A 17,860-nucleotide genomic window follows, 5' to 3' on the forward strand; every position below is an offset into this window, starting at 1 on the left:
TTGGGTCTGAAAACTTTGTGTTGATCCATGTTGATGGCGAAATTAGAAGGAAAACACATAAATAATGCGATGATGAATCGTTGTGTGTTGCACCAAGACTACTATTTGACACTCGTTGACACAAATTCCCAGCAGACAAATCAGCCCATTTCCAACGGAGCTTGGGCGCCATCTTGTGCATTTACTGGGACGCTACATTGGAGTCCTGACGGCTCGAATTGATACGGGAGGACTTCTTTCGTTGATTGCAAACATTTATGCTTTACTCTTCAGAACTATTTGAATCATATTCATAACTGGATAACTAACAAGAAACCTTCTTCTTCGAATCTGAGGCCAAAAAATGGTGTCGGTTGTCCTTTAAATATTCCCCAAGACAGACAGGGCAACTAACTAAATTGTGCACTAAGTTCCAAAAATCTGTAAACTTTAATGTGCCCTCTGCTTTCCTGACTGATGTAGTTCCATCAGGCTGTTTTTAATAGAGGAAAGGCAGACGTGACTGAGGACACCATGACGAGAAGCGTGCACGTGTAAGAGGATGCAAAATCCAGGCTCCATTAGGTGCACATTATGCCGTTACATGCATTGCGCAAAACGATATCAGTTCGAAAAGTGACACTCTAATAAATAACAACATAAACTGCAAGCTATGAGTTACGTGGAATAAAAGGATATAATTCAAGAACAACTCATTAATGCTGTCGTTTTATGAAACGTCGGCGGCTCGCCAAGGACAGCCGTGGTACAGCCACATCTGGCCGATGACAAGGCTGGTCATCTTCTGCTCTACTACCACCAAATGATTCTGCGCAGAGCCACCGTGTAAAAACTAAATGCATCAAATGAACTCGGAGCTTGCCATCACTCCGCGCGGCTTGACAAATGAACTCCAACAAGCCGTCAGTAAAGCGGTGAGCCGCGTTGGAGTTATGAGTTCCGCCACAATTTGGACATGGGTTGTGAATGCTTGCGCTAATGTGAATGTTTTAGCTAACACAGTTGAATTGTCAAGGCATTCAAATTAAAGAGTTTCTGGGACTGAGAATTCGAGGACTTGTAATATCTCTAACAACTTTCCAGCTCTCGCGGTAAAATTTCGCGAGATCGCCTCCGCGCCCCAAGAGTCGGTGTTTGGAAAGGTAAACAAACCCTGGGGGAGTTGAGTCATTCAGCTGGGAAAAGTTTCCAGCCATTTGCCAGGTCTCATTCAGGCAGAAAAGTGAGCGGACTTCGGCCTCCTCCAACAGAGCCATGTTATCGCATCTCGTCCATCTGCGCTTTGTTCCAGTAGACCATTTTTCATCCTTGTTTGGCCGGGACGTCATGTTATCCGATTTATTGTCTCTCAGCATTGTATGAGGTAGGCATTAGCGTGAAGGGTCTTGCCTGGATGATGTTATGTGCTCATTGATTTTATATATATATATATATATATATATATATAGTAAAGTCTCGTTATATCGATATTCAAGGGAGTCTGAAAAAATATCGATATAACCGGGACTATCGATATATCCGATATCGATATAACGAGACTTTACTGTATATATATATATATATATATATATATATATATATACACACACACACACACATGCATACGTATGTACGTGCGCACGCACACACACCCATACATACAGGCATGTGCATGTGCAAAAAATGAAGGAATGTAAATGTTACTCACTGGCAGGTCATCCCACAACTGACTTTTTTTCATCTCCAACGATGGCTGTGTCAAGTCAAATTTTGGGATGGGGAATCCTGGAATTGCGTTGTGCAGATGGAATCCAAACGTGACCAACCAGATGTTGATATCTGACAGGCAGAGTTAAAACTATTCAAACCACTTCCTTCCATTTTCAGTGCAACTAAGACATTCAAGTTGCGCATGACAGTTAATGATGATGTTCTTATCGTTCTTATCTTCCCCAAAAACAATGCAATCTCAGTGCAAAACCAAACACAATTTCGGACACTTTCATTCACTCAGTTTGCTTTCTGTGTTCAATTGATGACTTTCGATTGGGTGTACATCCCCGTGTCACAAAATCTCCATGTAGAATGGCTCTTATTTGTTAATTGGAAACTTAACTGTACTCAATAATAGAGTGTTACCTGTCACATATTCTTTGACCTGATGGATTTTGGTGATTGGGTTGTTGCCTTGGAACATGTAAAGATTGAAAGGCTGAGGGTCTTTGCCAATCCTGGTCCATATGCTGATGTCAGGTGTTGTCCACCTACAAGACGGCACGTCGGAGTATCGTCAATCACTGACAAAGTGGCATACAGGGCAATCGTATCTCATATTAGAGTGAAGTAAATGGAATCGGGGACAAATTACCTCCCAGCAGGAATGTCATAGTCTCTGTCACCGAAATGTAGCAGTCGTGTCAGAGGATCAAACAAGCCTCCGTGGAAACCAATAATCAGCACAAAGTCTGGATTTGAATCAAAATAAATCTCACCATACGCTGTATACTGCACCTGCACATTTTAAGAAAGACTTTGTCAATTTGGAACATGTGTAGTGATAATGCTCAACAGCACATGTATTTATTCCTGATGTCCCAAGCAAAAAACACTTCCAAGCTGCTTTAACACATTCTGTGGAATATTGGAATATTAAAGGAGGCAACAGTAGAGCCAGGATTTATTTGTATGCCCCTTTCGGACGAGTCCCACTCAAATGACTTATCATCAAGGAACATAAGTGGGTTGCAGGCAATTTTTTGTAGGTTGCCACATTCACACAATTACCGGTAGATACAGGGCAATGTCAGCGTGACAGCGATGACTGCTTTCAACACAAAAGGACAGGTGTATCGGATGTTGAATTTCGACGTTGGCTGGTAGCGTTTCAGATCTGTTAAACCTTTGTTATGACAATGGGAAGTTCCCTGTTTACACCCCCCTGTCCCCAGTGAGTTAGGGATGACATATACCTGCTTGAGTAGCAGTCCGTTGTTGCTGAAGACAGCCAGTGGGGTCCCAGTGTTATCACATGCAATATAAAACTCTTCTCCACTGCTGATTTCCATTGCAAAAACATGGCCCTGTGAAATATATAGATATAGATACATGTTTTTTTTTGAATGCACGTTATTTTAAAACATACTCAAAGGACAAACACGGCTTTGCTCAAGAAACATTTTGACGTCACAGAAATGTTGAACATTGCTACAGATTTGAAACTGAGAATTGGATTTATGAGAGGTAATATTTGTTAGGGCAATTCGCTATACGAACACATTTCCAACATTTTTTCTATTTCCTTTCACATCGTCTGTGTAAGCTCTCAGTCGTACAGGAGTGGTCCATCGATGAGAAGGTTTCTTCAGCCGTCATCTGTACAAAAGTGAAGGTTTCGGGCGTTTCGCCTCCTATCCAAGAGGCTTCGTCAGCGAACTAAAGTCTGACTGGTCGTATCGGCCCCATTTATATTTCCCTAATGTCCAGACATGGTGGCGCCGGACACAGCTATGATAGGTCCCTACTCTCAGGTGGGGGGGCGGGGGGCAGGGGACCCCTCCCTGTGGCCCCACTGATTGTTCCTACATTCCTGACTAACGACTGGCCTATTACCCCCACTCCCCCCGGTATCACCTCATCAGATCCTTTCACATCGTTTTATTTTCTCGGACATCCTGTCATCATGTCACATTCTGTCCGTCTTTATAAAAGCTCTACGAACAAGTCCCTCCTTTCTCTACCTTCTTGGCTCTCCCCCTATGCCTGCCCCTTGGGGTCAGGCAGTTATATTTTGTGCCGTCCCAAAGATTAAATAATCTTTTTGTTTTTACTTTTGATTCCTGCGACATTAATAATTACGATAGCAATTGTAGCTTAATTGATTGTGGCAGTCCTGGTGAAACAGAAATGACAATACACATATCAACATCATCTGTTGATTAAGTGGGGTCTCTTCAAAAATAAACCTCCCTCGACTTTCCCTTCGAATACAGATTATGTATGGTCATCAGGTTTATATATATATATATATATACAGTAAAGTCTCGTTATATCGATATCGGATATATCGATAGTCCCGGTTATATCGATACTATTTCTATGCACGCGCGGAGAAAATTACATGCAAACAGAGTCGGATATATCGATAGTCCCGGTTATATCGATATTTTTCGGACTCCCTTGAATATCGATATAACGAGACTTTACTGTATATATATACTCTCGTTATATCGATATTCAAGGGAGTCCGAAAAAATATCGATATAACTGGGACTATCGATATATCCGACCCTGTTTGCATGTAATTTTCTCCGTGCGTGCATAGAAATAGTATCGATATAACCGGGACTATCGATATATCCGATATCGATATAACGAGACTTTACTGTATATATTGAAGGCAGCTGGCGACAAACAGGCTGCAATGAATTCAAAGCTGTAAACAACATCAAATTGCATTTCTTTCCTTTTCCAGAAACAGCAGCAGAAACATGTTGCAATCATGTATTGTCACATGTATGACTAAAACAACATGTTCTGATGTTACAGCACACTGCTCCAAGATTTATTTTTGTATTATTTTTATGTATTTATTTTTTAACATCAATCATCCCAAAAACGTCCATGAAGACAGCTATCATGCTTGTGGAAGGAAAAACATTGGCTCTTGGCTCATTGTATAAACCCCAATTGCAACAAAGCAAGGACATTGAATAAGATGTAAATAAAAATGCAGTGCAATCATTTACAACCTACATTGAATAATACTAACACTAACTCTAATGCTAATAAGAATACTACTACCACTACTACTACTACTAATAATAATAGTACATTTTATTTTGTAGCACCTTTCAAAACACTCAAGGACACTTTACAACCAAAACCAAAACATGAAAATGACAGTTAAAATGATAAAAACACGTAAATTTCAGTGGCACTCCCCCAGGGCTACAATGACGTCTCTGGAAGCACAAATATGATCAGAAATTTAGTCCTAAATTTACAACTTAACTAAAGTGGAAGTAACCAATTTCCTGATTGCCCGACATTGAGTAGTCTGTGGATTAACTTTTATTTCTTTTTTTTTTTTTTTTGTGTAATGAGATTTCGGCTTAGATTCGATGTTCTGCACACATCCATTCATTCGCCCAATTGCTTTTTTTCCAATACCTCGGGTGAAGTCGTCAATCACGCACACACACACACACACACACACACACACACACACACACACACACACACACACACACACACACGCACACACACACACGGGTGTGGATGCTGGAGCCAATCACAACTAACTTCAGTGGGTAGGCAGACTACACCATGAACTGGTCGCCAGTCTGTCCAGGGTACATAGAGAGACAAACAACCATTCACACTCACATCCACACTGTCACTGCGTGGGAACTAATCCCGCTGACAAGTCTGACCAGTGAACCACTGGTCAGACTTGTGAGCAATCTGCGGCTTCTTATTTTCAAGGTGATACTTTTTTCTATCAGATGAAAGTACCTATGCAAAGTGCTATGCAACAACTTTTTTGATAACAACATAAAAACTACCGGTAAAGAAATTCACAAGAATTACCTGCAAGTCATAGTAAAAGGAGGTGATTTCGGAGCTTGAGTGGTTATAAACATGCGTGATCCTGGTGGGGTAGTTCAGGTCAGCATAGAAAAATTGCAGATGTTGTCCTAGACTGTTCCTGGCTGCCACTCGCCTACCCAGACCATCGTAACGATACTGGATTGTCCAACTAGCGGCTTTACTATAGACCCGAACAAGAAGACCTAGCATAAGAAAAAAGAAAAAAAAAAGAAAAATAACTTCAGTGTTGAAGTGAAAAATGCCATTTTGAAATTTTGCAGTGTCACATGGTACCAGGAGGGTGCGAATGGACATCATGGTAAAACTTTATTTGTACTTACAAATATAAAAACAGTGATAACATAATCATAGGGAAAAAAAATACACAAGTATCTCAGTATTCATTTGAGGTCTATCACACGGAGTGACGTGGCCAAATGCGGGATATATGCAACAACAAAAAAAAATAAACAAAAAAAGTAAAAGACTCCATTGACCCCCCCCAAGCAGTAGTAAAACCATGACCATTTGTATTCATCTCGAAAAAGTGTGCTTTGAAGCTCCACATACTGTACGGCTCAAAATAAGCATTTTTCCACCTCATAAAAACACATTGGGAAACAAAACTGACGGTCAACGAGTATCAGTAGAGATGGGCTGGACACACACGTGCTAAACATGGTGTGACGCTTTTATGTTATCTTTGTAAGTACAGCGGTAATTATCCATCCATTGTGTGGATAATTGATCAGGTATTGGTGCGGTCAGCAATCTGAAATTGCCCCTTGCGATGAGAGCCGTCGTGCTATACCTTTCATTATTACATGTGAGCTACGATCGTTAACACGCTGCAAAAGTGCACCGAATGCTTCCGCGTCAGGTCTCCACTCAGGTAGACAGTGATTTTCTTTTCACATGCCCATAAACAGTGTTTGAAATAACGTCTGCCCGGATGTCCGCCGCGTGTAACTTTTACGCAGGGCGTACAACTTCCAGAACCTCTCTGCCCGGGTGGCCGACAACTTTTTCCAAGAAAAAAAAAGACATTTTTGATTTGAAAAAAAAAAAAGTTTTTTTTCTTTTTTTCAAATCAAACGTTTGCTTTATTCCGATTTCGAAAATTCGTTCGGTTTGAAATTTCGGAATTTCAGTTCGTTTGGCAATTTTTAATATCAGTTCGTTTGGCAATTACATACTCGACACCTAATCAGAAGCCTGCATCGAATAACTTTGTGCTTCCAGGTGTATTTGCATATAATTTTCAAAAGTAGACGCACAGAGAACACAAGAAAGAAGGATACGCGTTAAGGAATCAAGCCAACACCTCAGCCCCAGAAGAAAGATTCAAAAGAAGCGAACACAATTATTGACGCTCTAAAACGTAAACGTACATTGAGAGCATGGTGGAAAGAGGAGTTTACGTGGCTTGCAGCAGACGACGCAACACAAATATTGCACTGTGCAACCTGCCGGGAAGTGTATGGACAAACGACAACTGGAGCAAAATCAGCAGGAAAGGATATTTACGACAAATTAAAAAAGGGAACATTTGTGGAAGGTACATCAATTACTTCATTTTAAAGTGTGATTCTGTTATATATGTATTCTGATAATCAATCCTTAATACTTTGCAACAATTGTTTGTTTTTTGCGATTAGTCGTCTTATTGTGTTTCAAGTTGTGAAAGATCGGGCTGGCAACTTTTCAGAGTTGTCTGCCCTGGTGTCCGCTACCTTTTTGTCATGAGTTTCAGACACTGCCATAAATTATTGTGTCTACTTTATTTTACCGATTCATTCATCTGAGGGGCTGTTAAGGCTGTTGCTCATTATGGCAAGCGTATGTCAGTGTAACAGCTTGAGGTCAAAAAAGATTGGGCAAGCCTGCCTTAGACCAATCCCAATGAGGTTCTGTGCGTCACAATGAAAGTAAAACAATTACAAGAAAAAAACAAACTGGAGCACTATCAGCCTCTGCGTCCATGCAAGGGCACCCACCTTGCTGCCACCTCGACCAATTGCAATTACATTCATATTTAAGTTGAATCATTGTTCATAAGATTCCTACCTTTGGAGTTGTATTCGAATATCTCTGCCCCTCTCTGTCTTAGAAAACCATCTTCATCCAATTTATACTGAATATCTCCCAGTCGAGTGATGCTATCTCTCAGGTCATAGCGCAGAGGTATCAGACGACCACTGTTTCCCGGATTCAGCAAATGTAAATTTCCATTTAGGTCATAATTATACCTGCAATTCCAGATGTAAAGTCTATTACGAAAAACAATTATCTGTTAATGGGTTTTTGTTTTCATCTTTATATGGTGACGTTACCTCCACATCATTTTTTCATTGAGTGAGACTGTCTGCAACTGTCCATCAACATCATATTCATAGCCATATTTGGTTGTGTTGGCAAATGGTCCTATCTTAATCTCGCGCTTGGTAACTCGGCCCATGGTGTCATACTGAATGGTGATCCAGTACATCAGGGACCTGAAGATCTCATACTGGATCTCCTTGATGCGGCCATGCTGGTCAAAATGTTTGGTGTAGGTCATCACCGCTGTGGAGATTATCTAAATGTGTGTAAACAAAGAAAGACAATCAGTTGTTTGAATTGCTGTCTGTTCCCCAAAAAAGGATTCTGATCGCATTCTGCAGACGCACGTCTCATATTCCTGACCAGATCAACAAAGACAGAAAAGCCATTTTACCTGGTTGATGTCATAATAGATGACTCCGAACTTTCCAAATTGCTCCACCTTTCCTGATATGTCATCAAATTGGTAGAGATCGATTGGCAATGGCGTCTCGTTGATTACAGCCTGCATGCTGGTAACTCTAAAACTGTTGTCGTAGGTGTAGTCAAAACGGGCATTCACCATCCCATCTTCGCTGAAACGGAATATCTGCCGGTCGACCAATGGGCCGATTTGGCGGTATCGTATGGAACAGATAAAACCTTCGGTCTGCAAGTTTACTGTCTTCAGCACACCCGCCGTCTCATCATATGTGAAACTGACCCGAGTTGAATCATAAAGAATTTCTGCCAGCTTGTTCTGAGGAGAAAGATAAAAAGGTGTCAGATTGTTTTACACATCCAGATACCGTTCGCATCCTATCGGCTTCGGTGTAGTTGAGACAAGCATTCATACATACACTGCTGTTCATTCACAACTGCAACATCTACAAAAGCCTATTCAGCAACCAGAGGGACCACTCTGATATTGCCCGTGCGCTTCCTGATTTCCCCGAGCACTATTGATTTCACTCTGTTATCAAGAACCAAACAAACCAGAAACTTGATGTTAACATCCATAAAGACAAGCACTGGGTACGCAAGAGGTCCTTCCAGATGACTGGCAAACTACAGTGAACATAATCAGAGGCACAGGTCGGAAAGTACTTGGTGTATCGAGTGGGAGAAAGGTAGACAAGGAGACTTGGTGGTGGAATGGGAAGGTGCAGGAGTGTATACAGAGAAATAGGTTAGCAAAGAAGAAGTGGGACACTGAGAGGATGGACGAGAGTAGACAGCAGTACAAGGAGATGCAGCGCACGGTTAAAGTAAAGGTGGCAAAGGCCAAACAAGAGGCCGATGATGACTTGTATGCTCGGCTGGACAGCAAGGAAGGTGAGACTGATCTTTACAGGCTGGCGAGACAGAGAGACAAAGATGGTAAGGACCTGCAGCAGGTTCGGGTGATGTATTAACAGGTGCCAGTAGTGTGATGGCAAGATGGAAAGAGTACTTTGAAGAATTGATGAATGAGGAAAATGAGAAGGAACAAAGAGTAGAAGACGTGACTGTTGTGGACCAAGACGTAGCAAACATTAGCAAGGATGAAGTGAGGAGGGCGCTGAAGAGGATGAAGGGGGGAAAGGCACTGGGGTCTGATGATTTACCAATCGAGGTATGGAAGTGTCTTGGAGAGGTGGCGGTGGTGTTCCTGACTGGGTTATTCAATAAGATCTTAGATGGTGAACAGATGCCTGAAGAATGGAGACGAAGTGTACTTGTGCCCATTTTTAAGAACAAAGAAGATGTGCAGAGTTGTACTAACTACAGAGGAATAAAGTTGATGAGCCATACAATGAAACTCTGGGAAACATTTGTGAACAGTAGTGCCAAAAATAGAGTACGACAGATGCAGTGTTTGCTTTTAGAATACTGATAGAAATACAGAGGAGGTCAGAAGGAATTGCATTGTGTCTTTGTAGATCTGGAGAAAGCGTACGACAGGGTGCCCAGAGAAGAGCTGTGGCATTGCATGAGGAAGTCTGGAGTGACAGAAAAGTATGTCAGAGCGGTGCAAGACATGTATCATGACTGTAAGACAGTTGTGAGGTGTGCTGTCGGTATGACTGAGGAATTCAAGGTGGAGGTGGGACTCCACCAGGGGTCAGGTCTGAGCCCCTTCTTGTTTGCTATGGTGATGGACAGGCTGACAGACGATGTTGGACAAGAATCTCCTTGGACCATGATGTTTGTCGATGACATTGTGATCTGTAGCGAGAACAGGGAACAGGTGGCGGAGAAACTAGAGAGGTGGAAATATGCCCTGGAAAGGAGAGGAATGAAGATTAGTCGCAGCAAAACGGAATATATGTGTGTGAATGAGAGGGATCCAAGTGCAAGAGTGATGCAACAGGGAGAAGAGATAAAGAAGGTTGAGGATTTTAAGTACTTGGGGTCAACTGTCCAGAGCAATGGAGAGTGTGGAAAAGAGGTGAAGAAGCATGTCCAGGCAGGCTGGAGCGGCTGGAGAAAAATGTCAGGTGTAATGTGTGATAGAAGGGTTTCAGCTAGGATGAAAGGAAAAGTGTATAAAACGGTGGTGAGACCAGCCATGATGTTTGGACTGGAGACAGTGCAACTGAAGAAAAGACAGGAAGCAGAGCTGGAGGTAGCAGAGCTGAAGATGTTGAGGTTTTCTTTGGGAGTGACCAGGTTGGATAGGATAAGGAATGAGTACATTCGAGGGACAATTCATATTAGAGGCTTTGCAGAGAAAGTCAGAGAGGCCAGACTGAGATGGTTTGGGCATGTCCAGAGGAGAGAGAAGGATGCTGAATCTTGAACTGCCAGGAAGGAGACCGAGAGGAAGACCGAAGAGGAGGTTTATGGATGTGGTCAAAGAGCACATGAAGGTAGCTGGTGTGCGAGAAGAGGATGCACAAAACCGGGATAGATGGAGGACATTGATTCGCTGTGGCGACCCCTGAAGGGAAAAGCCGAAAGGAAAAGAAGAAGAAGATGTTAACATTCATACTTGAGTCCTCTTTTCTCCGTTGCGTTGAGAATGAACATCATCAGCAATCAAAAACTGAAACACTGTATGAAAGATATTTCTTACATATTCTAAATATGTAAGTACCGGTACACTGATAAATAATACCTTTGAAATATGAAATGAAATACCTGTCTGCGATATTTGTACAATATACGGCGTCCAGTTCCATGATGGGCAACTCTAAGGAGCTGAAGAGGAGGAGAGAAAACGGCATACATTTTCAGACTTTACATAATTATGTACTTGAACAATCCCAATCACCTAAAACCAGTATTATGCATTCTGTCAATAGTTAACGTTGTCGCCAGATGTCTTCATGATTTTTTTTAAGTTGACTCCTTATTTTATAGTAACACTGTACATTTCCACATCTCTGTAATGCCAATTTAGTTTTCAATACTGTATTCGTCAAACTTACTAATCATTTGCATATTTGTTTGTGTAGTGCTGAATGGCAAACTGTCAATTTGTGTAGATGTCTTAATGTACATTTTCTACCAATGCCAAAAGTACTTCAGTGTGTCCAGCAAGACAAATACTTTGTGTTTTCACAACTCCTTGTTGCAGTCACGACCACAACCATTACAACAGATTTGTCTCTGTAATTGAGTGTGTGTAATTTGGATACCTCAGTCCATATTAATTAGTTAAAATACAAACAACCACTTTGTGTGTTTCATGGGGGCTTGATGTTTTTTTACATATACTGTTTTTCTTCATAATTGTTAAATTACATAAAACATTATCTGCTTAAAAGTGGATGCAAAGTGTACTGGAATTATTGATCCTTCTGATGTTTTGATCAAAGCATTTAATGTATGGTTTATTCATACACTGTTTTATTTTCAGGCAGAGTTATTCTCTGATCAAGTTATTTTCAAGAAAATAAAAATCAAGTGAAATCTGGTACGGCGTCTAATCTAAAACTAAATAGCACAGGAAATGGCGTAATGTTGAAAGGCATGGCCATTGTAAGTATTCTGGTGCACACACCTGTCCTTCTTCAGTGTAGTCCACAGTTACTGAGGCGTTGCTCTCCGGTGGAGTGTAGATATTTCTGTAGTAGCCGATGGATTTGATGGTTTGCATTGTGTGTCGAGCCACGCTCGGCATGGTAACAGCTGAAAGGCGGTCCCTTGAGTCATAATCGAAAATGTACTGGTGCTGGCTATGTAGCAGTAAGACCATGGACTGTTGAGAGAGACAAAAAAATGATGGAATACATCAACTGTCCAGTCAGTCTGGACAGTTGAAATTGTAAAAACCCATTCCAATGCAGTTGGGGCATTGTGTTAAATATAAATTAAAAACAGAACACTAGCATTTCCAAATTATATGTAATCAAACGCATCAAAGACATGATATTTAGTGTATCCTCACTAAGCTGCCTTTGGGCAGTAAGCTGGGTAGACACTGAACTGGTTGCAGGGCACACAGACATATGCACTCACTATATGATATGATGCACTCAAGATGAGATAAAATAACCGAAATCGTCTGTGTACGGTCTCAGTCGTACAGTAATGGTGGATAACCTATATTGATCTCACAATGGACACATTCCCAAATCACAGCAGCAACAATATAAAAGGAAAATCTATCTATCCTCGATTTTAAAAGAAAGAAAAAAACCTCATACCACTGTGGCGATCTAGTGAAGGGTTTTATTGTTTTGTAAAAATAGCTTATTTTACTCCATTTTCAAACCATCTATTTTCTTTCGCTAATATTTGAACCTCACTGTCGCCAAATAAGTGGTTGCTAGCTTTTAGGTGCATATGACCTCCAGATTGAGGCCCACTAGCATTATCCCTGCGATGTTGATAGTCTTTTTTTGAGTATTTGTTTAGTTTCCCCAATGTATTGCTCTTTACTATCTTCATTTTACAATGTATTGAATAAACGACATTAGTTTGTTTTTCATTTGCCAACCTATCTTTTGGATGCACTCATTTTTGTCTTAAAGTATTTATCGGTTTGAAGTAAGTAGGAATTTTGATTTGCCATAGGACCCTTTGTAGTAAAAAAAAAAGCTAATGTCTCGAGGTAGTGTTGCCTGCTATAATAGGTCCCTGCTCTTTTCAGAAAATTAATAATAATACAGATGGGTTGTGTCACGAAGGCCATTCGACGTAAAAGCTTGGCCAAAACAAACATGCGGATCAAACCTCTAAAGATGGAGGACACTGATTCGCTGTGGCGACCCCTTGAAGGGAAAAGCCCAAAGGAAAAGAAGTACAGTAATTGTTTTTGTTGGGTTTTTCAGTAGTCTTCAACGAGGGTGCCATTAAACATCTTAAAGCATGGCCACGGATGGCAGAGTAACACATGCGGCACTGGATTGTTATTTGTTTAATTTTTTTGTCTCGCAGGTCACTTTCGGAGTCACATCTTCCCTCAAAGGGCCATTAGAACAGTGAAATTGAATAAATGTTTTGGATTACTAATGTTGAAATCAGTTCATATTTGTTTGTTGATTGTTCAATTATTGTTTAAGTAAACAAGGTCAGAACATCTATTGTGAAATTGCAACGCTATTTATTACATGTAGCAATTTGACAATTCAGAACTAATTTCAGCAAGGATCATGGAAACTGGTCCATATGATTTGCTTTTGCGAGCCACATAAAATTACTTGGTGGGCTGTATCTGGCCCCCAGGCATTGAGTTTGACACCTGCACTACGCCTTTGTTATGCACGCATGAATTTGTAAAAGCTCTAGGGCGTTCTGCACTGTCATTTGTTTTTACATTATAACATTTTTAAAATCTAATGAAGTCAAAATCAACATCATACTTAATTTTGACCGATCTAATATCCAATTTGAATATCATATGATACTGTCCAAACTACCAGTTAAATACAGCAATAAAGGTGTAACAATTCTGTCCATATTTAATGTATAGAATTTGTATGTGTCCCTGACCTTGTCCAAATAAGTGTAGCTCCATGTCTTTCCATCAGCAAATACTCTGGAAATGATTCTTCCTTGACTGTCATACTCCCACTTCTCTGTGGTTGGACCCCTTTGCAGGCCAGTTACCTGCCCAGTACTGAACACACACAGAAAACCACATCATTTAAATGAAATTAACATATTTAGTGAAACACGAAAGTGCACCTTCAACTCTACTCAGATGGACAATCGGTGATGCTAGATATCAAATTCATGTTTTCCATCCTTTATTGAGCCATGACACATTTATTTTGCATTGCAAAAGACTTTCAGCAAAACATTCAAATAAATCCGTCTGTGTAAGCTCTCAGTCGTACAGGAGTGGTCCATCGATGAAAAGGTTTCTTCAGCCGTCATCTGTACAAATTTGAAGGTGTCGGACGCTTCGCTTCTTATCCAAGATGCTTCTTCAACGAACTAGTGTATTACTGGTAGTTTTGGCCCTATATATATCCTGACTGTCCAGACGTGGCGGTGCCGGACTCTGCTATGATAGGTCCTTGCTCTCAGGTTGGGGGGAGCAGAGGACTACTCCATGCGGCTCCACTGATTGCTTCCATTGACTTGACTGACGACTGGCTTGATTGCCCTATTTGCTCTGGTATCACCTCATCAGCATAACTAATCCTATGTTGCCTAAGCAGTCTGTTGTATGAACGATGCAAATTTAACCTCACACCACCATATCGGTTTAGTGAAGGATTTAGCTGTTTTATGAAAATAGCTTCTTTTACTCCCCTTTCAAACCATCTATGTTCTTTCCCTAATATGTTCACCTTATTGTCATCAAATGAGTGGTTGCTAGCTTTTAGGTATGCACCTAAAAGTACTGCCGATTGAGGCCCACTCGCATTATCCCTGCGATGTTGATATCCTTTTTTGAGCATTTGTTTAGTTTCCCCAATGTATTGCTCTTTACAATCTTCATTTTATAATACAGTGGTACCTTGGTTCTTGACCATAATTCGTTCCAGGACCCTGTTCGAAAAGCGATTTTTTTCGAACACCGAAACCACCTCTTTGCTCCTGTCACTTGCAAGTTGACAGCGGGGGGGTGGGATGCCTCTCCGGCCGTTCTCCACCTGCTGTCATTCTCTAATCACGGACACGGGGCATTTATATGGTTCGCGATCACCTCGCCAATGCCGGATGATTGCCTCAACTCGCCACCGTACCTGGACTCTTCCTTCGATGCGCGAGTGTATCCGGTCCGAGGTATTTTCCTTGCGTCCCGTAAATTTATGTCATCTTCCGGGATTGGATTGGATTGGATTTGCCTTTATTAGTCTCACAGTGGAGAAATTTACATTTCACAGCAGCAAAGTGATGAAAGGAATGAAAGTAGAAAAACAAAATACATGAGCTGCTGGAAAGGCAGCCACTCTCGCGGCGCCATCTTGGAGTCAAAAGAACAAAAAAACTAAATAACAAATAATATGACAGCATAGAGACAATATGACAAAACAAAGACACAGAGAGACATTCATTCTTCAGGACTTGCTGTAATTGAGTAATTGGGATTGCATAATTTTGCACCCTCGTGTGCCATTTGCTTTTTGGCGTAGTAAGCGGGTCGGATCACCCCCTGCCTTCTTACTCGCTGGGTTTTCTTTTATTTGTGAATAAACATCCAGCTTGGGTAGTACGTGTCTGCTTTGGGATCCCAAACATTCCACTACGTTCCGACAAGTCAGCTGCCGTCACTCTCGCTCGGAACGTGACAGCTTCGGATGACTCGGCTACAGGATGTTCTTTTCTCTTCAAATATCTATCCAATGACACTTGCTCTCACTCCCACAGCCACATCACTAGATTTCACAGCCTCCTTATTCTTTAATATCGTACTGATCGTAGATTTCGCCATGCTGTATTCCCTCGCCAGATCAGACACTCGCACACCTCCTTCATATTTTGTGATTATTTCTTTCTTAAATGCAATAGCATTACTTTTCTTTAGTCACTTTAAGCAACACTTACTTTCTTTGGAGGCATGATTTGGGGCTAAAACTCTTCGTACACCTATATTAAACGCCAGAGCAAAACGCAGCACGTCCGCAAGCGACAACAGTTGGTCACGGAGAGAGCGATACACCCGTACGCCGCTCAGCTCCCCACCCTCGCGTACGCACTCACGCGTCGTATTGGCGTTCGAACACCGATTGATGTTCAAACGCCGAAGCAAGAATATCTCAAATATTTTGTTCAAACACCGATTTGTTCGAACAGTGAGGCGTTTGAGAACCGAGGTACCACTGTACGTCTATTCATTTTATAATGTATCGAATACACTACATTACTTTGTTTTTCATTCGGCGGCATATCTTTTGGATGCACTCATTTTTGTCTTAAAGTATTATCCGTGCGTTGTTGATCGTCTTTTTTTGAGAATTTGTTTAGTCTCCCCAATGTATTGCTCTTTACAATTTTCATTCTTACAATGTATTAAATGAACTACATTACTTTGTTTTTCCATTTGGCAGCCTATCTTTTGGATCTACAATTTTTTTCCTTACAGGACAACCGACGTCACTTTTTTGTTTCCCAACTGACATCAGAAAAACGTTTTATAGCATCTAAAATACCCAAGACATGCAGTATGATATTTTTATTCAAATGCAAAACACCAATAAAAATGATTTAAAGTGTCCAAAATCTGAAAAAAATTGAGCTGCGAATTGGGCATTTTCAGTAAGTCCCGCCCCCAGTTCGTGACGTCACGCCAAGACGTCTTGCATTGCTGGAGAATCAAAACAATGGCTTCAGATTCGGAGAATTTGCTTTCTTGTTACACCTCCAGTTATGAATATGATTCAAATAGATGACGAAAGCATACATGTTTGCAATCGATTAAAGAATTTATTCCGTGCCATTTTGAGGCAACATTGGGGGAAATGTCTCACCCAAAAAGAGGCAGAAAATGGCCACCGAGTTCCTGTGAGGAATTAATCAGCGCGTTTCCACAGGCTGATAAATTCCTTACATAGAGCCTGGACACCCTCTTCTGGCTCTTCTGGTGCAACACAAGGTTTTCAGACCAAATAAGCATTGACGTGATGGAAGGACTGTGTCCTTTTTTTTTCGGTCAGGGACGTTCCTTCAGTGACGTCACGTACGGACTCGTCACCAACTCAAAAACAAGACTTCCGGAATATTCAGCACGAGTCTTAAAACGTAAAATATAGCTATATGCGGTAGAATCTTTGTAAAATACACTCAGTAGAAGTCATTTGAAGCCATTTTACAAATTATGGACACAAGTTGTCCGGAGACGTCGGTTGTCCTTTAAAGTATTTATCGGTTTGAAATAAGTAGGAATTTTGTGTTGCCAAAGGACTCTGTGGCCCCCCTCTGCCCGTCTCAGCACGATGGGGGACAAAGCTTTCAGCTGCTCTGCTCCCAAACTCTGGAACTCACTTCCTCCCAACATTCGTAACATCGATTCGAATCCCACTTTCAAATCCCATCTCAAAACCCACCTATTTAAAATTGCATTTTCTGTGTAGCTCTCTCTCCTGTTTCTATTTATAATTTTATTGTATTTATTATAGTGTCTATGCTTGTCTGTGACTGTAAAGTGTCCTTGAGAGCTTTGAAAGGCGCTTGAAATAAAATATATTATGATAATGACCATGATTATGATTGTTATTATGATTATGATTGTTATGATGATGATGATGTTGATTCTTATGCTTATTATTAATAATAATAATAACTGGAGTCCCAATTGTCCTCCATATAGAAGGCAACAAATAATGAGTGATTAAATTAGTGTGATAAATTCTCAGGAAACAAACGATTACCTGGAGTATGTCAGGTTAACAGCAAGGAGCTTGCTGCTTGGAACCCACAGAGTTGGATGTCCTTGGTTGTCATAGATGATCTTCAGGAGGAACTTCCGATGATCATCATAAATCCTCTCTGTTCGTAGATTGCGATCGTAATCAACAGACAACAGGTTCCTTCCATTTACCTTGGGATTAAAATAACACACAAGAGAAATACACGTACTTACTTTTTTAAAGAGTGAGAAAAAAATTGT

At 41.0% G+C, this 17,860-nt stretch overlaps 1 protein-coding gene across 1 annotated transcript in view; it reads right to left on the reverse strand.

Moving 5' to 3' along the window:
• Positions 1-17,860, reverse strand: part of LOC148892058 (teneurin-3-like) — a 244,330-nt gene that overhangs the window by 8,252 nt on the left and 218,218 nt on the right. Inside the window, exons 39-50 of the mRNA XM_089006884.1 lie at positions 17,622-17,791; positions 13,792-13,918; positions 11,858-12,055; positions 10,993-11,052; positions 8,285-8,629; positions 7,902-8,146; positions 7,636-7,817; positions 5,569-5,771; positions 2,949-3,059; positions 2,348-2,490; positions 2,119-2,243; positions 1,688-1,818 (exon numbers count right to left, since the gene is read on the reverse strand). Coding sequence (XP_088863010.1) covers positions 1,688-1,818; positions 2,119-2,243; positions 2,348-2,490; positions 2,949-3,059; positions 5,569-5,771; positions 7,636-7,817; positions 7,902-8,146; positions 8,285-8,629; positions 10,993-11,052; positions 11,858-12,055; positions 13,792-13,918; positions 17,622-17,791 — 2,040 coding nt within the window. The remainder of the gene's footprint in view (positions 1-1,687; positions 1,819-2,118; positions 2,244-2,347; positions 2,491-2,948; positions 3,060-5,568; positions 5,772-7,635; positions 7,818-7,901; positions 8,147-8,284; positions 8,630-10,992; positions 11,053-11,857; positions 12,056-13,791; positions 13,919-17,621; positions 17,792-17,860) is intronic.

Source organism: Hippocampus bargibanti, linkage group LG10, assembly GCF_051943395.1.
Source record: "Hippocampus bargibanti isolate YZ-2025 linkage group LG10, ASM5194339v1, whole genome shotgun sequence".
In the NCBI taxonomy this organism is placed as follows: Eukaryota; Metazoa; Chordata; class Actinopteri; order Syngnathiformes; family Syngnathidae; genus Hippocampus; species Hippocampus bargibanti.